Below are 25,563 nucleotides of genomic sequence, written 5' to 3'. Positions count from 1 at the left end.
ACCTACATTGTTGTAGATATTTGGATGAAGATCCTCAAAGGTATTGAGGTACCTAACAGCTGATTTCAACAGAGATATAAGCTCCTAAACAGAAGTGAGGTTTATGGGAAAATATGTTGGTCTTGACTTGAAAAATGGATTAATAAATTTAAATGTTAATGTTATCTTGTTAATATTGGTACACTAATCTCTATGCAGATATGTGACATATTCTTTAAAGTATTTGCTGCTTCCCAAGCAAGAAAAGCTTCTGCAAAATTTAATATATGCATATGTGTTTCTGTTTGTATTTAGGAAACTATGGTGAAAGTGGAATGGAAGCTTTCAAAGATATGGCGGCCAAGGAAGGGATCTGCATTGCACATTCCTACAAGATCTATAGCAATGCTGGTGAACAGAGCTTTGACAAACTGCTGCGAAAGCTTCGGAGCCACCTGCCAAAGGCAAGAGTTGTTGCCTGCTTCTGTGAAGGCATGACTGTGAGAGGGCTCTTAATGGCTATGCGACGCCTGGGACTCGCTGGAGAATTTTTGCTGCTGGGCAGGTAAGTAATACAATACACTTGTAGTCAGCCTTTTAACCGAGGAGGGAAAAAAAATAAGACAATCCAGTCAAGCTTACATAAAACACATATTCAGGGCCTCTTCTATAATATGCATATCTAAAAGATAGTAAGTAATGTCAGCCATTTCACGATGGTACATAATCTACAAAGACATGCATCATTCTCATGACATGCCAGGCAAACACATTTGTTTGGCCAGTCTTAATAGCATTGTGCAAGGGAAGGATTGTGACCCAAATATTTGATCCGTATGATTCATTTTGTTCGCTGCAGTTTAAAATGCATCATGTACATACACAGCCTGAAGCTATGCCTCACTGGAGTAACACTGTGCCAGGAATTGCTGATGTGGTCTCTGGGTGGACCTGAAATAGAACTTCCCAAAACAAAGTTTGTTAATCATCACCTTTTCTTCCTGACACAATATGCTGACATGTGCATACTGTCTTACAGGTAATCCTTTTGCTTAGCATAATGATATCCGTGATTCCTTCCCTAACCATCAAAGAGAGAAAGGTGAACTCAGATGTGTATTCATCCAGCAGAAAAAGACCCTGGGATAGTAAGCAGAGAAGTAAAAGATATTGATGTAAACCTAATGGGATCTTTGTATTTGCCACATATTCAACAAGTAGACTCTAAGTTAGATGGGAAAAATTGTGTATTGACCACAAAATGAAGCATACCAGGAGTCATCTTACGTGGCCTGCTGCCTTTCCAGTGCATTGTTAGAAGGATGACCTGATCATATCCCAAGCATGAACCCTACAGGAACACAAATAAAATGGTGTCAATGAAACCCGATGTCCTGGTGAGGCCTTCAGAGAAATCTGTAAGGACTGCAGCTCTGCCCAGATGCCTTGGAAACTGCGACACTGAGACTGTCCCACTGGTTGGACACCAACCTCTATTCCTAGTCTGTCCTGTTACATACAGCTGCCCTTCCCCCTTGGGCAAAGGGAGAAGCAAACAGACAACAACAGGGACTCCTGCCTCTGCCTTACTCTTTGGCATCAATCTACACTTTGGCAATTTCAGATGTGAATTTCTTAATTATTTCTTTGTCTTATGGCAACTCTGCCTTCCCTTTCAAATATATTTTATCTGCAGGCTCTTCCATGGATTATCTTGGTCTTTTTCTCAACTGACACCCAAAGAGACCACAGCCCTCAGGGTTTCACCTAAACATATTTAGATGTCTACAATTTAGACACTTCCACGTGGGCTAGCCATCAGGATTCCCTCTATAGTTAATGGAGAAAAATAGTACCTTCTTAGGTCCCTTGTTTGTAATGTGGACATTTCAAGTAGCTAAGAGAAGTCACAGTCTAGAAAAGAGATTATACAAAGCCTCTGTGGATGATGAGCTTTGGTGGAAAAGCCTACTTGCCAGTTGTTTAGAGTAAAGTAGAACAAATGACACCTCCACTGTCTAGATGAATCTGGTGCCTCGTAACCTTTGCTGTCTTCTTTTATTCTAAACACAAAAAGTTGCTATTCTCTGCAACAGCACCACAATTTAGAAGCACTTAAACATAATTTTCAAAAAATTTGTTGACCCTTAACTCTTGCAGACTCCAAACCATACTTAATTTTATATGGGATTTGTTTATGTACAGCAGTGCTAAATTTAGCTCTCCAAGATGCTTTTATCAATAAGGACTTCAAGAACTGGTGACTATGACTAATGGAGCAAAAAAACTTATGTCTTCAAAAAAGCAAGGTCTAGAGAGAGTTGGCTTTTTTTTTTTATTCAGTGAAAAATACCTGTTTCTAGCTACAGTGAGAGTTGTCAAACCTTATTATAAGAAAGTTGTTATTCAGTATATGACTTCCATTCCGTAAACTGAAAATGATAGCTTCTCTCAGAAGTCTAAACTGTTTGAAGATGAAACAAAAATCCTTAATTCTACTGGACCAATTTCTGTGTGTCCATGCCTGCGGCAGTACTGTACAATTTCTTTGTGAAAAATGTACCATAAACTAGAAGTGTTTACAAAGAAATAAGAGAAGTGTAGTGATTTTTTTTTCCTGTTGTGTTTGTTTATTAGCAGAGATTCCAAGGTAATGGCTGAGAAGTGGCTACTCAGACATAGGTTAACTTGTCCCCAGACAGTAGCTGCTGGAGACAGATATGAACTTATTTAATTTCACCCAGCCAGAGCATTCCTATGGATTTATCAGACAGCTGAGGACAGCTGGAGTGGTGCAGTGTCTCTACATATGGCTTTGCACTGTGAAGATCTCAAGGATCTGGAGCCTCCCATCCTCTTTTAATAGATTTGGTTCAACTTTGGTATTAAAACCATCTATAAACCAGAAATAAAACAACTAGTTTTGTCTACTGAGGACTTCTATTTGGCTTTGAGTCACCCTTAGTCAGGAGAGAGGACTGTTTTATGTCCTTGCAGTGCAGCAAGACTCATGTGCAGAGTGTGGGATGTTGTAGAGTGGTTATGTTCCTCAAAAATATTCATTCTTATAAAAATATTATTCTTCTGCTATCAGATAAACTTTAGGCTTTGCAACAGAGAGGAAAGAAAAAATGAAAAGAAAAAGCAGGGAACTTGCAGGAAGGCTCCTTGACATAGATTGGATGCAGGACAATAATGTCATTGTCCAATGATGGCCTGAGTTCCTGTAAGGATTTAAAGCTCTGTTTTCCAGAATCTTGATGTGCTCTGTGCTCTCTTGGTTTCAGATGTTTGGCTCTGTTGACTACGAATATATAACTGTTGCTCCAGAGCTAGGATTGTTGGTTAGTTCTGTGGAGAACAGCCTAAGGTACTAATGTGGGATAGATGTGACGCTAGGACAAACCCATATCTTACAAGAGGACTTTGTTGGGTACTTTTTTGTACATCATTTACATAGGGAAAAGGACATTTAGCAAGATTTTGAAAAGTACAGGTGGTTCAGAGCACTCAAAAGGGAAAGAGCTATCTCTGAAATAAACGGTTTATGAAGTAACTCCTCTTGTGAAGCTGTGCAGGAAAATGAACTAGGATAAGATTTATACTTTCATTCGTGCTCTGATCCTGGAGTTGCTCTGGGCTGCCCACTCAACTGAGAAGGTTATAAAAGGACAATCCAAGTGTAGGAAGAGCAACTGTTACTGAAAGGCAATGGGCTCACATGGCAACCTTCATCTAGTAATGGATATTTATTTGTTACCCCACAAATGCATACTGATTCCCCCTTGTTCTGTGAAGTGCAGTATTATTTCATTTTATTTCCAAATACACGGAAACAACTAAAGTCACAAAGACACACAGTAGCTCTATGGGAAATCACAAGAAATCAACATTTCCACTTCCTTTTAGTTATTTTTGTTCCATTTACAATTACCTCTATTTTTAATCTGTAGTCTTCCAAAAATACTGTGATTTTTGGAAGCTATGGATTCATCAAAATACCTCTTTTATGCTCAGATGAACAGAAAATGGAGTGGCCAAGGAGAGTGCGTATCAAATATATCACCCTGTAGAGCCCCAAAGGGAGGAGAAAAGATATCCTTCAATAAACACTCCACTCTTGAAGTACTATGCAGTTCCTGAAGTTGCATTGCCTGCCTGTGACAGAGATGAAAGATGGTAAGACATTAGTGACTGTAGCATTCCAGAGCTTTTTGGTCCATGGAAAACATTTTAAATGCTCAGCAAATATTTGCATCATGCACCTTGATGAATTGTATTTAACCTCAAATAAAAAGATGAATGTGCTGACTTTCAAGTGTGAAAAAAATGTTATTTTAATCTAACTGTTATTCAGCTTAATCAAGATATGGACACCATCTGTCTGTCCTTATTGCTTCTGTCACCCACAGGTCATATGCCAAGAGATATTCTTACAGATAAGATTCATTAGAGAATAAAAAATACATTCACATAACAGAATAACTTCAGAATATATTTCTGAAAGAAATATGGAGCATTAACTGTGTAGATAGAACTAATTTGGTTGTAAGTTATTTTCAGCTGTTCCTCATTTTATGTAATATTTGGCCCCAATAGCTGAAAGTTTCTTTCATGTTGTACGTACACCTTCATCCTGCTCCTCTTGACTACTAGTTTCTGATGTTTGAACCAAACTTCTGTGATAACTCTCTTTGGTGATAATCTTATCTGATATTTTTCATCTATAAGGTTTCCAAAATCTCTCTCTAAATGACTAAATACTTTAGTGCTAGGTCACATGATTTTTTATAATACAGTAGAAATTATAAACCACAACTGAAATGATATATATTGACTATAACTGTCCTAAATAAAATGGGTTCAGAGAACAGTACCAGAGTAATGGATAATGTTATTTTTTTTTTTATTTTTTTATTTTTTTTAGGCATTACTTTATCCAATAGCAAGTAACATTTTTGAGATGGGACTCAGACATGGTGTGGGTGACAGCACTGTCAGGGATTGTTATCAAGAGGCAGTTTGGACACAGATACTCTGTTTTGGGATAGAAGAATGTTAAGATATACGGATGCAGGCCTGGCAAGGGAACTGTCACTGGGTTGTTTCATTTAATAGTATAAAATTAATTATTGTACAAACCTACAGAGTAAAAGACAGAAATTTTACAAAATATTTGAGATTCCAAATTCAAGACAGTAGGACATTTCCTACCTTAAGGAGAGAAGGGAAAAGAGAAGGGCAAGTAGAGGTATATAGAGATAAAATGCCTTGCTCAACATCTCCAGCTTCCAAATGGCATTCCAGAGGCATCACTGATCTACAAGGATTACTGGGACTTCCATATGCTTCATGTTCCAGTATGTATATTGTGTGTCAGATTTACTCTGGTATTAAGTAAGTGAGAAGCATTGCCACATCTTGAGAACACCTTCCCCCCATCCCTTCCTTCTTCCCAGGCTCAGCTCTGCTCCTGATATCTCTACCTCCTCCCCCAGTGGCGCAGGGGCAGGGAATGGGGGATGCAGTCAGCGCTGCCACTTCCTTCATCTTCAGTGAGGGGAGTGTCCGAAACTTGTTCCTCCTGCTCCATTGTGGTCCTCCTCTCACAGGAGACAGTCCTCCACAAACTTTCTCCGACATGAATTCCTCCCACGGGCCGCAGCGTTCCCCACACTGCTCCGTCATGGGTCACTAACTTCCTCTGACTGGATTCCCTTCCACAGCTGCAGCCCTTCCCGAGCTGCTCCGGCGTGGGACTCCCCTGCATGCTGCAATCTTCCCAGCACTGAATTACAGCAGTGGGGTTACCTTTTCCCATGAGACCCCGGCCTTCTTTGGGCACAGAACCTTGATCATCAGAGCAGGAGCAACAGGCCATAAATCGATGTCTGCTCCACCGTAGATCTTCATGGGTGGCAGGGGGGGGGCCGCCCTGCCGTCTCACCACAGGATACAGGGGAGTCTCTGCTCCGGCACACCTCCCCTCTCTTTTCTTCCTCTGTTCCCCCACTGACCTTGGTGTTCATGCAGCTGTAGCAACTCCTCTTCACAAGTCCGACTGCCCGTCACCACGTCCCTTCTTAAATACCTTATCGCAGAGGTGCAGCCAATTGGCTCAATTTTCCAAACAGAAGTGGAGCTGACGTGGAACTGGGGGAGCTTTGAGAAGCTTCTCACCCCGATAGCCCCCTCCCCTGCCACCAAAAACTCCACCACTCACTCAACCCAGGACACCTTGTTTGAATAAAGAGAAGCTAATTAGGATTATCTGGACTTCCTTTTGTATAAACTGGCAAAATTAAACAGAAACAGTAAAAAAATCTAGTAGAGATGGAATTATATCCTTACGTTCTAGTACTGGTTTTGATTTTCAGCTGTCCAGTTGGAGAAACATGACCAAAATTTATTTGATCTCCACATGGCTCTTAGATATTTATTCACTCCAGGGTTTACAGAATTAATACAAAATTATCTCTTGGTTACAATATCTACAGCAAAGAGATGGTAAATCTAGAACTACAGGGCATCCCACAGAGTTTCCATGCTTCTTTGAAGTGCAATCAGGACTTGATGACTATGCCCTTGAATGTCCTTGCAAAGATTAGCAACCACATCCTGCATTTTCAGAATTCACTCTGTTCTGTGATGTGCAAAAGTCTGTGCCTCAGGATAAGGGAACCCTCTTAACCATGCCATCATTAGCAAGGCATGTCCAGTTGAATGTGGATGAGGTGAGGACACCAGTTCTAGCAGGGTGATGATCACAAGCAGGTCAAGTGAAGCTCTGCAAGAGGGCAAAAGGCCCAGTGAAACAGTACCTATTCTGTTCAGAACAGCCCACGTATTCTCTAACTTTCACAAATCACCTCTCCTAGTAAAAGATACCTGCTTAGCTCCTGAGGAGGTAGATTGGAGGACATTGTTATTGATTCTGATTCTCACAGATGTTGCAGCAGAAAGAGCCAAGTAGAGGGTAATAGAGATGAGGATAAGGAGGGAGAATAAAATGTGGAGGACCATTAGTTCCAGGAAGTCTCCAAATTTGGCTAATAGGAAGCTCAGGAATATACAAAGAAAATCTGGTTGGCAACCAAAAGGTAAAACTATTACTGAAGGAAAAATTAAAGCAAGATAGATGAACTGAGGAAAATAAGTTCTTTTCAATAATTTAAGAAGAGATCTTTCATGAGACTTGTAAAAATGTCTGTTAGACAAAGAAAGCTCTCACTGCAGATGTAACGATTTCCCCCCCTTGAAAATAACCTGTGTGGTGTGGGTTAACATGCCTTTTTCTCTGTTTGCACAAGTCCAACCGGTGGAAAAGTTCTTGTAAAATAAATGAGTATATGAAACTTTGCAGACCTGAAATAGGCTTTAAAATCATTTTTGGTTATTTCTACTGCTTCAGGGAAAAATTAATCAGCCAAAATTCTTCTATCTGGAATAGTTCTAAGTGGATAAACTTTGACAAAAGTGTGGAAGAGAAATGTAATATAAGTGCGCAGATCTCTCCTCCAAGGACAAAATAAGCAGGAGAAAAAATACTTTCAGAGTATAGGTATTCCACTCCAGCCTGCATGAGAAGTCTGATTCCTTTTTCTTCAGTCCACAGTAGATTGGAGCCTGCTACAGCCTCACCTGAATGCTTCTTCCTCTGAGGCAACTGTCTGCTGCCTACTCATTTATTTCTCTCTAATTTCTCTTGTTCAGGAATCAATGTGTAGCCTAAGGAAGCAGCTATCATATACCTACTAATTAAATGCACTGAAATTAGCAGCATGAAGTCAGAACCTTCATTGCCACCTGAAAGACAAAGAACTTAACTGTAAAAAAAAAAAGTTTGGTTTTCTAGCACTGTAAAAGAAATTAAGGAAGTGAAATGCTGTCTTTCCTCCTATATCCAGTGTCCTTAAAGTTAAAGCAGATTAGAGGGTCAAGAATAACTTAGTTCTGAAAAGGAGCTTTGTGGTCTCCATTTACCTGACAGCCTTGTAGCTCAGAGACCCTCCAGCTGTGTTCTGTTGCAGATGGAAACAGTAGATTTGCTAGCCAAGGCTGTTTGTGTAATTACTGAAAGGAGCATAATTTTCTTTATATGGTATGAACCACAAAAGAAATAACATAAGTTAGGACCCCACAAGCTATGCTTGAGTATTTTAGGGAGGCAAGTGAGCCAAACATCTTACACTGAAAGCAAATCAATCAAACCGATTTTCTTAATCTTTTCTCTTTTTAAACCCCTCCTTTTTTTTTTTTTTTTTTTTTGTATCTATCTGATCCATTTCTAATATTTATTGCATCTTTACAGTCCAATTTCACAGTCCCTAATACTGATGGAGGTAATGAGGGATGGGAGAAAGTTCCAGGCATGGTGTTTCAAGCAAACATCAGAAGATTTCCTAGCGTGCATATTGGCAAGTGAGCACACCTATTTATTTCAGTAAGAGACACATATATCTCTGAGAGGAAATTCAGGTTCTTCACATCTGATAACATAACATTAGAGAATAAACGTGGATGTATCAGGTCAGATCAAAGGTCCATCCAACTGATGTGTTGTTTCTGGAAGTGGCCAAAAGCAAATGACTCGCAAAAAGTGACACCAGGTCAGGATGGAGCAAAATTCCCCCAGAACATTCTTAAATCTACAACTGATCTGCGGTTCAGGAACCTCCTAAATTAAAGTTGATGTCTTTGTAAGGAAATTCCTTCTGCAGTGCACTGCTTTGAGTAAAAAGGAAGAACAGACAAGGGTAGAACATGAATGCTGAGCATAGTCCTAGGAGATATGAGCTTTAATAGTAGCACTGGCACTATATTTATTAGTGATTTTTCATGTGTCATTACATTTATATGTCTTTGCTTTTTCTTTGTAACTGTCTTTCATGACTACTTTAGACAGTGAGCAACTCAAATGAGACACTGTATTTTACTATGTACCTGAGTTGCCCTTTGGACTATAATGATCCAGACTCTTTTGATTATTCAAGTACTCCCATAAAGCAATGTTACTTCAGTGATCTCAATAGACACTCTTGCTCAATAGGAAACAAATAATTAGTTGACACTGCTAATGAATATATCCTTCTCATGACATCACAAATCGTGACTGAGTCCAATTAAATTATTTACTTCCTGAAGGATCTGATCTTTCTTATCAAAGTCTGGCATTAACAAATAAGGGAAGGTAGTTCTGTCAGTCAATACACTTGAGTATTGTAGAAAATGACACTGACTAGGAACTCAGGCTGTCATCCCAGTCTTTCACTTCTGCACTGCAGGTTCATCTCTACTTAATTCATGCTTGATCTGTATTTGGATAAATCTTCCAAAGATAAAAATTCCACAGCCTCCTCAGGCAGCTGTTTCCTATGCTTAACTACTCGTTATACTCTTCTTAATGTTTAACCTACCTTTTTCAACTGCTTTTTCTAAGCCCATTACTTCTTGTCCTATCTATGTGAACAAATGAAACAGTTAATTCCCTGTCTTTCTAAGACTACTATTTATATATTTAAAGAGTTGTGCTTACTGTCAATCTGCTTTGACAACTTTCAGTATGAAAGGAAAATAGGTTTTACACTTTGGAATAACATAAGATTTCTATTCTCCCAGTTGAAATTAGACGTGGGGAAAAGTATGGAAAAAGAACTGGCAAAGAATCCTGAAGCATTATATAAGACTTATTTTCATTGCGAAAGGACAAATCCATGAGATAATCTACACAGTTGAAAAATAGGCGATCTCAAAGACAGCTCCTTATCAATAGACACATACTTGCAGTTCTGCATGAAATCAAGTCAGTGGCATTACTGGCAAATTGTGTCCATTTTGGGTGCATCTCTGTTCTCTTACAAGAAATATTTTCATCTGGTTTTACTTTCAACTCTAAGGCTCTATTCTATCCAACAGCTTATTAAAACTCAGAATAGGAGAAGTCTGTGGATGGTTCACTTAAGATTGTTCTTTTCAAATATGTCTTCTGAGAGTGATAGACGATGCCCACAGAGAATTTTCTGAGGTGATCCTACTTTGAGGATGAAAAAGTCTCTTTCAAGTCTAAGAAAATGAATTAAAAATACTCTTGGTACAATGAAACAATTTTGTATTTAAGACTGAGAAAGGATGAGATCATTTCTTCTCAAAAACAAGAATTAAATAGGTGAAAAGAAATTAAGATCTTAAATTCCAGCATTGTTATTTCACCATTCTCTGTAGACTATATGACAAAAGGAAACTATTTAAAACATTAAAACTAAGACTGAAAATGTGATCCAGTATATATTCCTAGAAAGATTTAAAGGCATTTGGAACAGGGTGAAATTTAGTATTATCCTTGAGATTTTCTAATTTAGAACAGTTACAGACTTGGTTAATGAAGTTAAATGAGTCTAAAATGATCTCCATTAAAAGCTTGGTATATGTTTGTCCAAAAAACCCCAAAACCTATTTCTACTCCTTTAAAATTAACACTGTGACAAATAGAGGTTTGCTGTAAGGTACTGATTAGCCATTAAGAGCTGTTTCTTTTCTTTTATCTTTCTCTGTAATATGTGAGTATGTTGTTTTCCATTACTTCTTTTTTTCCCTTTCTTATTTTATCTGCATCGTCCCAGAGTCTGCCACTAGGAATTTTGACTCACTGCAAACATGCACACAAAAAATACACACACATCTGGATACAGAGAAGGTATTTATCAGAGGGGAAGACCCAGGAGTTTGTTACCACCTCCTGAAAAAGAGCCAGATCATGTGGTCCAGGAACAGTCTCTTCTCTTGGCAAATCTGCCATCAGTTCTGTTCACATCCTACTTACAGAGGTCCTTTGTATCAATAAACAGGAGAAATGTGTGTGGCAGATAAGGGAAAGAAATACTGGACCATCAGGACAGTATTCATTCAGCTGTCCCAACCTTGCTGGCTATTGTTACACGTGCTCCATTTTTTGGCTAGAGAAGGAAAATGAGAATGAGAAAGACAGAGAGATGTTTTGTCTAACTCCATGTTTGAGATGATTTAGGAGTACTTAAAACACCCTGAAGATCTGAACATAAAAACATTACCCATGCAGCAGAGATTTATACCAAGGAACCCATCTCACTAACACTGCTGAGTGACTATGGAAGAATCTTACTCAGAGTAATGAAAACTTCTGATTTGTAAACTTGTGATGTAATTCATTTTTCTATCACTCTATTAAAATGACAAAGTATCACACACAGCAGCACATTTCCTCCTCGCTATGGCTGAATTGATAGTTTCTAGTGAAGCCATTGTGTCTCCAGAGGTTAAGGTTGAAGGCGACTGATAACGTGGATGAAATACCAAAACCCTCTAAACCTCATTCTGGTGGAATTCAGTTCACTACTGCCTTGAAAAGGCATCATAAATCTTGGCAAGAAGATACCACTTTCAGGAAAAGAAGATAAAAAGAACATGTACTATTTCAAGGAATAAAGCCCAAACCCAATTCCATTGATCTTTTTCCTATGAATTAGAAACATTATAATAACAGAACGGATTAAATTAACAATATTTTAATTAGGAAATCAAAGTTAATAAAATAAAATCTATATTTACTAAGGGGTCATATTCTTCAACATTTATTCATGTTGATTAGTAACAATGAAAGAAGCGGAGACTGGCTGAATCATAATGAGTAAGTCATCCCTATCCTGGGAAAATGTATAGTTATAAAACATGGTGATTTAATACGTTTTAACTAATATGCTGTTAAATATTCTTTGTCTTTAAGTGCTGATATGCACAAATCAATGTTAATCTTGGATGCTGACTCCTTTTAGATATGATTGGCTGAGCTGATTTTTAATATAGCCTTACTAATGCTTACCAAAAGGAAAGTTATTCCTTGTATTCTAGCAGTTAAACCAAAGTAAGTTAAATATGTTTCAGTTTGAATCATTTTCCAAAGTCTGCATGTGTTCAAAGCTTTCAGGGTTTGGCTAAATCAGTTAAATTTTCATAGCCAAATGTGCATCACCTGGGGGTTGTCTGAGAAACAAAAAGTGCATGTTAACCCCCCAAAACCTGATTTTACTTGAGCATTACTGACATGATGAAAATTATACTGTAATGTATTGTCAGCTCACCGATATCTTGAGGAGCATGACTGTCACAAAATGCAGGGCTTGATGTTAGCTGTACACTTAATAGAGATTTTGGGCAGGGTTAAGCAGAAGTAATATGCTAAAATATGTTCTTCAGTCACTTGTTCTGACCACAAATATTTATACAAACATCTAGAAACTCCTGCATAGAAATGAGTGTCCAGAAACCGAAATACTAATGGCAGATTGTTTGTCTGGTTTTGTCTATAGCAAATTACTTGAAATCACCTTACATAAAAAGAGAGTAATGAATACACAGTTGTTTTTTTTCTTTAAAAACAAAAATCAAAGACAGACTGAGTCAGAAGCTGTCATCTCTTAGCTGAAACTTTTGAGAAGCTTTATGTATATTTTTTATTTTTACTATAAGATATATAGCTGATATTATGTAGCAATAATAAGAGAATAGATAGCTTAATTACTTATGCAGCAATTGCTCTGTCAGAAATCTAATTATTTCTTGCTGCTCCATAAGTCCTTGTCACAGGGGATCTCCCAGTACAAGGGCTTGGGTAAAGGTAATTAGTGTTTTCTAATCATCTCCCCCATTATTTTACACTACATTGAACTTAATATGCCAATTTCAGTTACTGGCAGCCAGAAGCTCTGTGACAATTTGCTATTTCATTTTGGTTGTGCTCTTGTAGCCAGAAGACTAAATGATTCATACTCCACAAAGCATTAACTCCTCTCTCCCAAATGAAAACTATAGGGCCAAAAATGCACCCTGGGAACAGCAGCAGTAGCAAACAGCAGCAGGTACCACAGAGCCTGCATTTTGTTCAACAACAATAATTCAGTTGGGAGGTGCAGGAAGTCACACACATAGAAATGTGGTAAAGGTGTTTCCAACCAACCAGTTGAAACCACACATCTATCTTCTGAGCTCTCCTCTGAAGTGCCCAGGAATCTACCCAGGGTCAGGATATATATCCCAGGCAGGGAAACCATCTTTTTTTTTTTTTCCCAAGGATTTCTTACAGTAAGTGGTACTTGACTATTGCATTTCTCAAGGATTGAAGCCCATCTTGAGTTCAGGATATAACCTCTTTGATTCTCTGAGATGGGTATTGTCTGAACCTTGAGTCATACATATCAGAGAAAATTACTTATTTCTCTTCAAAATAAGCAGTAATGGTTTTATGTCATTATTTAATTCTTAATTCAAATAGATTTTATCTGGACATTTTATAGTACTGATGGAGAAGAGCAAGATTTATCTCACCTAAGGCCAGTGCTAAATTGATCTGAGCTCACTTTGTCAATGGTGAAGTGCAGGCATGTACACAGGGTGATTCAGTTCTTAGGTGAAGTAAATTGCCCTCTGCTGTCCCCAATAAAGGGTATTTGGAGTGAATACATCCAAACATCCCTTATATGAGGAGAATCAGGGAAGATAAACCTTTGCCAGCATATCACTCTCAGATGGCTTCTTGTGCAAAAAGGTGTAATTGTTCTTCAGCTGAGTGGGCAGATAGGAAGTGCTTCCTCAGGTACTGGTTTAATGGACACCTATTCTTTAAAAGGGGAGGAGGTCTATGGAGGGAGTCTACTCAAGGACAGGAATTTATTCATGTTCATGAAAGTGAATTCTTCACCTTGAATCCTTTTTTTCCAGAAACAGTATAGTAAATTCACATTCTTACATGCTCCTGCACCTTCTCTCTGGGATCAGAGGCAGGTTCTGGCATATTTTGCTGCCTTCTGCCTTGAAAAACATCTGTCAGTTAGATGTGCCAAGGGACAGCTGAGCCTACTAAACAGAGACTGAATGTTTCCCCACTGACTATGAGAAATTAAGTGCCTGAAAATCCTTCCAGCATTGGGAATCCCCAGCCAGGCTTGTCCTGGAGAGTACAAACTTCAAAACTTTCAATCAGTTGGTATCTGTGCATCTCAGAAGAGAAACTTCAGGTTCCTGTATGTAGCAGTTTTAATGGTGACCCTCTCCCACAGGGATCTTAAGGCAAAATTCACAGTCTTATGCAGTGTTGCTAACATTTTATATGTTAATAACAAGTGAGTATTTAATACCAGTAAAGGGCAAGTGACTTTTAAGGTTAGTTTTAGACTCTTGCAGGTTGTCTGCAAGGGTATTCTCTGATCTGCTGTCTTTTGGAAATTAATTTTATAAAAACAGACTGAGGTTGTACATGGCTGTTTTATAATCTGTATCAGTAGTCAAGAAACAGGAAACTTCATTTAGATTGTTCAAAACAAACCAGTTGTTTTGTTTTGTTTTGGTTTGGTTTGTTTTTAAGAAATTTACTGATCAGTAATCATTAATGAAATTGCCACATAATTTTTATTGAAATTACCAACAAGTTTTCATTAAAATACTCACTTTAGAAAAAAGTGCAAGATTTTATTTTGATAGAAAAGAACTTTAATAGGAGAAGTCCTCAGCCCTAATAATCCATGAGCTTTCAAAGTATTGAAAAAAAACTCTATGAGTAAAAAAACTTTCTAAAGTTCTACAAATTAAATCGTTTTCAATACCACAGCTACAGAACTGTACAGCTAGAAAATTTTACCTTCCTATTTTTTTTTTTTTTTTTTGGTGGTCAATTCCCTCCTCTCTTGTGATTCAATTCATTATGGTTGTATCACACTGGGAATATAGTTCTCATAACTATTCTAATGATGGAATTTAAATGGGTTCTCAAATCAGACACAGCAGCTGTAAGCAATTCCAATAGACATTTCTTTGACTGTTTTGGGTGGTGTTCTTTTGTTATTGTTGATTTTTTTCATGCCAGAGAAAAATTAATTTCAGATGAAATGCTAACCTTATTCTGTGCCAAATGATGAGGAACAGTAATAAGTAATGTTTATGAATTCTGTCCATGAGTATTTCAGGGAGAGATATGATTTCTGCAAAGCACTTTTCAGCTTGACAGCCTATTACAGCTGGGATGTGCTGCCTATCAAGATCCACAAAATGTCTCATTCTCCTTTAAACCTCTGTTTGGATATTCCCCTCCATGTTCCTTCTAAAAACATGGCAATAGTTAACACACTAAAAACATCAGCTATCATATTACCTCATGATACTGTTTATTTGTATCCTCCTATCTTCATATATTTTTATGTTGCTTTACTCTTGTGTCTGGTTTTATATCTGAGGATTTCACAAGGCCTGTGCCTGTATAGGTCTTAACACCTCAGATGCCTAGCCTCTGTCTATGAATCTTAAATTCTAAAGTAATATTAATGATAGATTCTACTCACTGCTCCTAATTAAGTAGTTTCACAACTACTGGTTAGAGGCATTAAAATATTTTAATCCATTTATTCCCTGTTTGATCCTTTTACAAGTGAATCCTCTCTCATACACTTACAAAGACATGAAGAGTTTGAATATTGAGGAGAAAACATGTAAATAAGTATTTTAAATCAGAGATTGTTCTCAGTCACTTATCACATAAACAATTCCAAAACTCAGAGATGCTGTGCAAATCACAGGACAGAGTTTGTTTTTATTTCAGAATTAACATCTTAATTGGCTAACTTGTTATTAGATCTTAGAAAAAATGTTCCAACTGTCTTTGGTATTTAATTAAGATATAATAAATGGTTTTCAGAATTTAATTTTATATCCTAGTGGTTATGGTTATTGAAAAAATCAATTAAAAGGAAACAAGTACCCTAATAAAGTCTTTTCTTCTGCATTTAGAACAAATTCTGTGCTTGGGTTAATATTAAGAAAAAAACCTCTCTGGAGCCTTGAATTATCTTTACCTTGAACTAAAGGCTTTACAAACAAGTGTAAACATGATTTTGCTGTATTTTCCTTGCTCTTTACCTAAAACTAGCATTTTGAAATTAAACATTCTTGTTTATGAGATAGTCACAGATTTTACATCATCCATTCAGCTTGATTTTCTTATATGACATGCTCTTCAAGTGTTAGGTTAGAAAGACTAACCATTTACTATGCATTAGAGTCCTCTGCCAGATTATTACTGGCTGCGTAAAAGAAATTTCTCATTCATTAATTCACTGTTGGATTTCAATGTTCTAAAAAACATGGCAAGGTTAGATAGCTCTGTCAGTGCTGAGCTAAATAATGTTACAATTTTGAACAAACTAACTTTATTCACACTATTACCGGGCTTTTGTTAACAGCTGGACGGTGATTTTTTCCTGTTTTACCTCCATTGAGCTTTATGTTCAGAAACACTAACCCAGAAATCATTAAATATTCACTGTACAAGAATGCGCATAACAAAATAATTCCCTACCTTTACAGACTGAAAATTTAACCTGAAACACTGTTTTGAAAAATTTCATACATCTAATGAGAAGGGTGGAGATTTCCATAATCTTTTCTTCCATACTGGATGGAAGCAAAATTCAGTGACAATTAGAACTTTCAAGAATGATAAAAATAGCATAAAAAACCCCACAACACTATGTTGAAATTAAAAAGCGATTGTGAGAATGTGTCTGGTTTTCTCCTATTTCTGATCTCCTCTCCCTATGTTGAAAATACTTGAAAAGTTACATAGTTCCATGCTTATGTTTTCAGGAAGAAACTTGTATTTGAAATATCTTTCCAATATTGGTACTGTATTTTGTTTTTACAAAATATCAGTAATCCTTTGAAATCAGAACAGGAAAAAATAAACTAAACTTCTCATGACACATCAAAAATTTAGAGGTACTAGAACCTGTTGTGGGAATATTCAACTTGTATTCTGGTTGGAAAAGAAGGACATTTTCAAATTCTGATGAGAAAAGAAATTTCACGTTCAGAAAGATCCTGGTCTGTGGATCCTAGTGGACAAGATCTTTATCTAACCGTAGTAAAAGTGACTTCTTTTCATTTTGTAATCCTGGTAACAGCGTTATTCTTGGTTATTTGAGGCATATACATATTGTATACTTTTCCTCACTTTTGACATGGTTCCTTTGATTTTGTGCTTATGTGCATCATCCCTCTGATGACTTCACTGTCCTGTAAGAACAATAAGTAAAGTAATTGAGAATTATCATGGAAATCTATGTCAGATGATAAATAAGCAATTTACAAATGAATATCTCATGATGACACTAATTTAAAAACAAGCTCTTTAAAATTTTGCATTTTGTTATGGCAGCTGAATTGCTGGCACGTCAAAGAGCTCACAACACAGAGAAGCTTCAAGAAGGCTGAAAAACCCAATGAAGGAGAGTCACTAGGTTAAAAATACCAAAGTGCTTTATGCAAGCATGACGTTACATTGTAAGGGAAATGAAGTGTGTTTGTTCTGAACCAAAACTCTGGCTGGCTGTCTATTTTGTAGGGACATTGAGATGTTAACAGGAAGGGAAAAGGTTTTTTTATGTACACCAGATTTTTTTGTGCTGTGGACTCCCATTCCTTGAATCTGCAAGCGTTTTTCAGATGTCCCAGGTGTTATCTTTTCATGTGGGAGACCATGTCTGATGTGTTGGGTCCTGGGACAGCTGAAAGAATGCTGTCGTGGGCTTCAGGTGAGGCAGTGACATCTCATCCTCTCTGTTGGGCACACAGGCTCATTGACTCTGAAATTACTACACTATGGGTATGCTTTTCCCATGATAAAAATATGATTTCCATCCAGTCCTCTTCTCAGGCATCTTTTGGAGAAAAAAGAAAATTATGATCCCTGAGTAGACTTTCAAGATCAGTGTGAGCCAACAAATATGAAAGATACAATAGGTAGTATTCATTATATTTATTTAACATTTGGGTTGGAAGTCTATGGCTCCTATTATAAATCATCCCCTCTGTTGTCTATAAAGGGAAACAAGCCAATTAGCTTAATCTGCTAAAGTTAGACTGAGATTTGATATTTTGAATAACCTTCAGAGTTTCAAATGCCTTTAATAAGGGAAAAATGTGTTATCATGAATTAACTCAAATGCATTGTTGGGCTTTACTTCCTTAATGGCAAGAAATTGTCTTGCTTAATTACCAATTGCACTGTTTTACATGAAGCCATAGGCTGTATGCACCATATGGATAAATTCCCCAATTCTGATTTACATGAAGATGGTCTCTAAGGAAGGGTGTATTAAGGCAAGTTCAGTGCCATCCTAATGGTCTGAACCTGAATTGTATTTAAACATCTTCAAATGCAGAAAAAGGAGCCCACATCCATCTGCACAACTATTACCAAAGTCACTTGTTCCTGTTCATGTGGAATATCTGTGGTAATGCTTAAAATCAAGCCTAGACTTTGCATATCCTAAAAAGAAACATGTCCTTTTTCTTCATGCTAAATGTCTTTTCAGTATCCAAATTCTATAAGTAAAGCAGCTGTCCTTTATGCCTACTCAGAAAAGATTTGGGTGTTTAAAATTAATAAAAAATAAAATAACATTTCAGATTCGTTATGTATGTGACTTTTTTTCTAACTGCAAAAGAACCCAAAGACATTTTCTCTTCCTTCCCTCTTGAAAATGCCCAATCAAACCATCTTGGTCTTCTTTGATTTGAAAGAAATATCAGGTTTGGGGTTTCATCCTTCATCTTAGAATGAATTATGACAATGGATTTACAGCCACTTGCAAATATTACTCATAATAGCTAGTAAGAAAACAGTTTTCCTATTACTTCTATAGATGATGTGCGAACATTAAAGCATGAATTCAGCTAATGCAAATAAAGCTAATAAGATATGCATACATTTATTTAAATATCACATCAATTTTCTTTTTGTTCTCAAAATCTTTGGAGAAAAATCAAAGAGAAATATAATAGGAAGATCAGATGTTACATGCCAGTATATAGGCAAATTAAGTTGCTGATACTCATTCTCTGAATAATGATGATAATGGCTTTTGATATTTAAGGATAAAGGTACTATGAAGAAAAGTGGAACTAAAGGATAAGAACTAGAAAAAAATGTATCTAAAAATGGAGGAAGACATAATATAATAATATATAGGAAGGCAGAGGGAAAAACTGATACACTGGGAAGAAGGTAAACAATTGAACAGAATGGAAAGGAAAACTGAAACAGAGAAGGTACAGAAGAGAGAAGATATTAAGGAACAAAGACAAATACTGTGACAATGAAACAGATCTTCAGCTGTGCCTCTACTTGGAAAAAAGTTTCCTTAGCAGGAACTGAAAGTTTCCTTAATTTCCCTGGGCCATTCCCAACATCCCAGTTCCATCAAGGAAATATATTGAGGTTTGACAAACAAGGTAGTCTTTCTGTTCATCTGTATGATAACCCCAAGCCTTCTGCTAGCCAAGAATTAATCTGAAGACCTCATTTCTTTTGCACTCTAAATATATGATCATTCAACTTACCAGTACAAGGTTTTAAAAATTCACCATCACAAGCTACCTGAAATTAATATACCACTTCAATTTTTATCGGTCATTTTTCTCCTATAACTTCAAGAAAATAAATAATTATGAATGCTCCCAAGAATCTTAATTGGTGGTGAGTAGTAATCCCTATGCAAAGACAAACGTTTTAACTCAAAGACTAAAGGAAAAATGTTTTGGAATACAGTTTCCACTTGTGCATGCATGAGAGTGTTAATTAGGTACTGCTGAAACTTAACAATTCCCAGAGACCTCTCTTCACAAGAATTTGTAGAAATGTGAGTTTAAAACCATCCTCAGGACTTGAAACAGGTCCAGGCAAAGCTATTACTTTTAAGATGAAGTATTCATATTCATGGCAATCCAATAGCACATCCCTTTTGTTGCCAGTGGAATGTTTTCCAGCTCAACTTGTGATTATTTAAGTACCAATATAGAAAAATGGCAAGATCAATTGGCATTTTAGCTGCTATCATTTTCTATATTTCAATAGTAAGCTGGAAATGACATTTCAAGATCTCGTGCATTGTACTTCATTATCACCTAGTGACATACAAACAAAAATAGTCTGTTACACTTTGTGGAAATTTTACGTAAATAAATTGGGCAGTATGAACATGTCTGTGACCTTAAAGTTGAATTATTTTGATTTTTTTCAGAAGCTTCAGAGGTCACCATGCATTGGCCATGCATATTTTTGTGGCCTCTTAACATGTGTTCAGATTTAAAATCTAGTATTACCAAACTCTATTTCTGTAAGCACCAATAAATTGCAGTTCAGGAAAAGATTTTTTAAAAGTTATCCATGTTTGCTGGCTGGCTCAATTCTTTGACTAATGCTCTAGTATAAGTTAAGGTAAACAGAGGTTAGCAGGAAAGGGTTTAGTCAACACATTGAAGCAATATTACATGTGTGTTGTGTTACTAGGACTGTTTTAACTAGGTAAAAACATATATCCGATCCTTAGAAAAGGTCTGTAAAGGCAGTGAGAATGCCTTGAGACTGGACTCAATTGTACTTAATTTTAGCCAGATAAAATCTGGATATCTGACCCAAGTCGGTAAATTACTTTTACTCCACAGTAAATAGAAATAGCTAGTAATTTCTGAAAGACAACTCAACTTTCCATAAAATAAATTCCTTCTGTCTTTCCATCAGTTGTAGAAGGAATCCAAAAGGTCAGTTTTAGATGTTGCATCTCACCCTGTCTGGCCCTTACCTGCCACTGCAAAGGGTATGGATGTCCTTTAAGTACTGCTTTGTATTTGTTAGCCTTTTGCAGATGTCTCATATGCTGTAAGGTGAAGTAGAGACCTGTATATAGGCAACTGGATCACATTCCAGTTGATGAAATTTGGCTAGATAAACAACTTACAGGTGATTTAAAGTTTAAGGTTAACCTCATCCATACTGTTTTGACAATACCTCTCTCCCTCCTCTCCCCCCAAAGGACATATAGATTTTCAATAATCAGCAAAGCAGTAGTAAAGCTTAACACTGTTCAATACAAGCACACTGTCATCTTCATGAGAGAGAGCAATTCAGAGATTTCTTTTTCCCAAATGTTATGTAAAACATATAAAAAAATACAAACTGTGTGGTCCTAACTATATCGGAATGTTCAAAGTATAGTGTAAAATAGAAAGAGAATACAGGAGGAGGTTCATACTGCAGATTTATAATCTACCCTAGTAATGGCTCCTTTTTTTAATACTTTTTTGTCATTTTCCATGGTGGATCTGTTTACTGAGTGTTTGGGGACTGAATATCAAACTAGGTAGTTGATTAGTATGAACATCTTGGATATTCATTTGCCTAGAGTCTCAGAAAGAGAGTAGACGAGCACTTAAATCAAAATAGATTGAATAAATACATTTCCACATAGTTGCATACGTGTCAGTGACTGTAATCTAAAAAATGAGGGGTTTTGTACGTGAAACAAGCAATAAAAGTTTTATATGTTTGTTAGTAAAATGTTTAAGGAAATAGTCATCAGGGATAGTGTCCATCATGTGTGGCCAACTCTAGAATATATTTTCAAAAAATTCTTGATAGACATCAGTACTTGCATACAGAATTTGTTCTGCTTTTTTATTTTTCACTCTATAGTTTAAGAAGATATTAGAAAGTATTTCATGCATGTGGACATTTTTTGCAAATGCTTGTGTATGTGTGGGCTTGAGGAGTTATGTGTAGTATTTTGAATATATTCAGTTACTTATTTCTAAACATTTACATGATTTAAACCAAATTTTTGACACTCATCTCCATTTCTGAAATTTAAACACAGACCTTGAATAATATTATGCATCTCCCTAATTTTAATTGTAGATAAGTTCTGAAGGATCCTCAAGCTGAGTTTGAGATTTTTTAAGCAATGATTACTGAAGTTTTTAGTTTGCTGGCGAGGCACCTATCCAAGTGTTCATTTTCTGTCACTGTGTACAGCTAGGGGAAGTGAATCTCAGCATCTGACTCTGCCTGCCTAACCTGTCCCTGTGCAGAGGCATCCCGGAGAGGCAGTGGGGCAGCTGCAGTTTAACAGAGCCCTTCATTTTGTTGAGACAGCGTAGTACTCATTCTATGAACATTGCCAAATGTCTTCATGATCTCTTATTATACATTTCTAAGATATGTGCATTAAAAGAACAGCATAACATTAATTAATAAACAAGCAAACAAAAAAAAAACCACAGCCAGGTGGCAAGTCTGATAGATTTCCAAGACATGCCAGTCAGAAACCCTCTGTTTTGTGACTAGTCACAGGCTAGCTATGCCCAACACTTTTCTTTTTTTCAGTAAGACTTGTTTATTTCAAATATTTTACAATAAGAATATGCTTAGTTACTTGGTTATGGCCCAGAGTGGATTTCCACATGCAGTTTCTGTGGCTCCAGGTATTTCAGCGATTTTCGGTTGTATCACACAAAATGTTTCTGTTAAATGTGTCTGATTAATTTTTTTTTTTAATATTTAGATTTGACTGTAAGTATAAAGTGAAGATTGGGACCTTCATGTGCTAAATAATATAATGTGTCTTATCCTTGTATATTTTTATACATGATAAGAAGAATTTTGCTAACAGAAGGACAGAAATTTTCAGGGTGTCATTTAACTCCCAGTTCACTGTGATTATAATGGACTCTGATCAACTGAAGGTAGAGTGCAGAATTAACCTGAAGTGTTACTTCTGAGATTTGTTTTTAAGTGAAAAGATTATTTTGTATTGGGTTTTGAATATTTTGATTAACTAGAGGTGATTTTTTAGAAGATGCCTTATCAAAAAAAGATTTTTAAAAATTATCTTACTTGTTGCAATATGGGAAAATAATTTTGATTTAGTAGCACTTCCTGATAGAATAGAGCACAAAAATTATAAATCGAGCACAAGAAGTACAGCTGAGACCCTGTTTGATTTTGTGTCGGTCTCAATAACTGTTTATGCTTATCCATGTCCACCTTGGTTATTCAGCTCTAAATCCAAGCTACGAATTAAAAACATTCAGGGAAAGATGAGAGAAGAAATATCACTAGCAAACAGAGAAGATAAGGTATAGTAGAATACATGGAGTACAGTGGTTGATTCTGTGTAAATACTCTAACACTTTGGTGTTCATTGGTGGTTTTGAGTTCAGATGTTGCTGCCAGAAATGAATGTCACAATCTGCAGGTGACACATGTACACAAGAAATAGGTTAGAGAAGTTATCAAAATTTACAGAACATACATAAATAATCAGGGCCCAAAATGGTAATTCTCTTCCTGCTTACACCTTCCCACAAGATGCAATATCCAACTCTCGATCTTCAATGACATGACTTGCTTCATTCTCACACCCCTTCAGGTCTTATCTCTTTTTTACACAAACTTCTGTAACACAGAGATCACAGAAGTCAGCTATTCAATGGTTTTGGGGTGTGTGATGCACTTTATGCATGATACGATTGAGCCTTGTGTGGCCAGTGTCATTCTTCTCATCAGCGGCAATGGAGAAGAAAAAAGCAATGTATGACTCAACCTGAAATGCTGCAAACAGTGTAGGGATGCCATCCATGTTCTGTTGCATGTTCAGAAAAGGTAAGCTTTCTTAAAGAAGCTGGGAACCCAACACACTATCTTGTTTGCTCAACAGTTTATCTTGTTTGTCCTGTGTTTCCACAAGTTCCTGTTATCATGTTACTCCAGGGATCCCTCTAGATTTCTTGGTCCCTTTATTTCAGATGACTACATTTCTATGGATAAGTATATTTTCACACATCTTAAATGTCATATGGATTTCCATTGTTTCACCAGCTCCTCATTACCCAGCTATTTCTTCCTCCAACCTCTCTGTTTGCTTATAAGGCTAAATGTTTCAGACAGTCCTGTCTGAATCTCTGGCAACTGCAGTTGTAACATTGCAGACTGCAAGATGCAGACACGTTCTGAATCCAGCTATAATGTCTTGTGACTCAGCAGTTCAAGTGGGTACCAGCCCTCTTCCAGTCATGCCAGACCCAGCAGGTGTAGTTTAGGTTAAACATGCCCCCAAGGCAATTTGTGTACGCAATTTCCACTAACACAGAGTCTGTGTAGGGTACAGGTGACTCTAAATCTAATGAGCTGTGTAATTTACTTAAAAAGGCTTATGAAAATAGTTAACTACCTCAGAATATAATCATACTTTTGTGTTACCAAGTAACAGATGTTGCCGTTATATCATTTAAATTTAAATAATGATTAATCTCCACCTACACCAGATGAAATACAATAAGTCATAAATTTACCTAAAGAAATTTAATGGTAGAAGCAACAACTTAGGTGTTTAAACACAAGGCAAAAGATTAGCTTATACTTAGAAGGAGTCACCTTTATCTCACAGTCAGGGTGGAGTGAGTTTTTATCACATGCCTCTGGTTTTATATACCCTCTCAGATACTTCTGATTGGAGAAAGTGAAATCTGGATTTATTTAGTAGAAGTTTTCAGAAGACTTTTTTTTTTCTAAAGGTTTACTAACCTTTATCTGTAGATTCTTTAACCTGAGGCAGAAGTGGAAGTCTCTTTTTTCATTATGCCTGAAGAAATCTCAACGATTTACCTAAAGACAAGTAAGATTAGCCATAATTAGTAATCATACAATTTTTAAACTTCACTAGCAGCAGCAAGCCATTCTCTTACATATAAATGTATAGCTATATTTAAATCACACTTTTATATACTGCTACAAATGAAAACAACTGATTTTGTCTCAGAGCATGTTAAAAGCATTGAATATTACCCCAAACCATCTGCAACCGATCCTTCCATGCAATCAACATCAATTTTATTATGCATCAAAATGAATGAGTCCTGCTTGAAAGGGACATGGCTTATTAACTCTGTGGTAGCACCACATGATTTCATCTACAGTGTTTTGGGGAGCCCAATATTGCATTGTGTTCAGGAGATATACACCACCTCTCAGATCTACCTCCCTGTCTTCTGCATCATAGACTGAACTTAAGCTGCCAATACCAAGAGACTGTCAGTCAATGCCATCCAGTCCTTGAAATGACAAATGAATCCAGTTTCTGTGGGCAATGCCAAACCATAGAAAATATTGCTGGCTTCAAATCTAGCAGGAAATTTCCAAAAATTCTCTCTCAAAAAGTAACGTTTAGGAAAAAAAAAAAAAAAGGTTGAACTATTTTCCTTGCGCTACACTTGGGAAAATGGCATAGGAAAAGAAAATTAATTTCCCCTACACACCAAGGATTGTTATCAGAACTGGTATATATTTGATGGGAGAGAGGACCCCTATGGATATTGAAGTAGAAGTATGGATGAATGCTCACCAAAGAGGACAAGTGGAAAATATGTGGACTAATACAAGATTCCTGAGCAACAAAGTGGAGTACCCAGAGATAGAATTGAAGGAGGTGAAACAAGACATTATGGGAATAACACCAGAGGCATAGCAGACACTACAGAAATGACATGGTGAAGTAGTTGTGATGGTACATAGCATTGATACTCCTGGACATGGTGTTTAAGAAGGTAGAAACAAATAATTGTTGTGGGGTCATATCTCAAATTAAAGGGATGGTAGACTCCACAGAGGTAAGAAAGGAGAAAAAGCATAATGTAAACTATATTTAGGTTGAAACAATCTTGGAGAGGTTA

The 25,563-nt window shown here is 36.8% G+C and overlaps 1 protein-coding gene across 1 annotated transcript in view; it reads left to right on the top strand.

The window, feature by feature from the left end:
- Window positions 1-25,563, top strand: part of GRM5 (glutamate metabotropic receptor 5) — a 272,568-nt gene that overhangs the window by 125,359 nt on the left and 121,646 nt on the right. Inside the window, 1 exon segment of the mRNA XM_032990966.2 lies at window positions 295-544. Within this exon segment, the coding sequence (XP_032846857.2) occupies window positions 295-544 (250 nt within the window).

This window comes from Tyto alba, unplaced genomic scaffold (genome assembly GCF_018691265.1).
Source record: "Tyto alba isolate M040663 unplaced genomic scaffold, T.alba_DEE_v4.0 Super-Scaffold_2, whole genome shotgun sequence".
Lineage (NCBI taxonomy): Eukaryota > Metazoa > Chordata > Aves > Strigiformes > Tytonidae > Tyto > Tyto alba.
The sequence above is the reverse complement of the archived record's forward strand: the minus strand, read 5'-3'. Positions and strand labels throughout refer to the sequence as shown.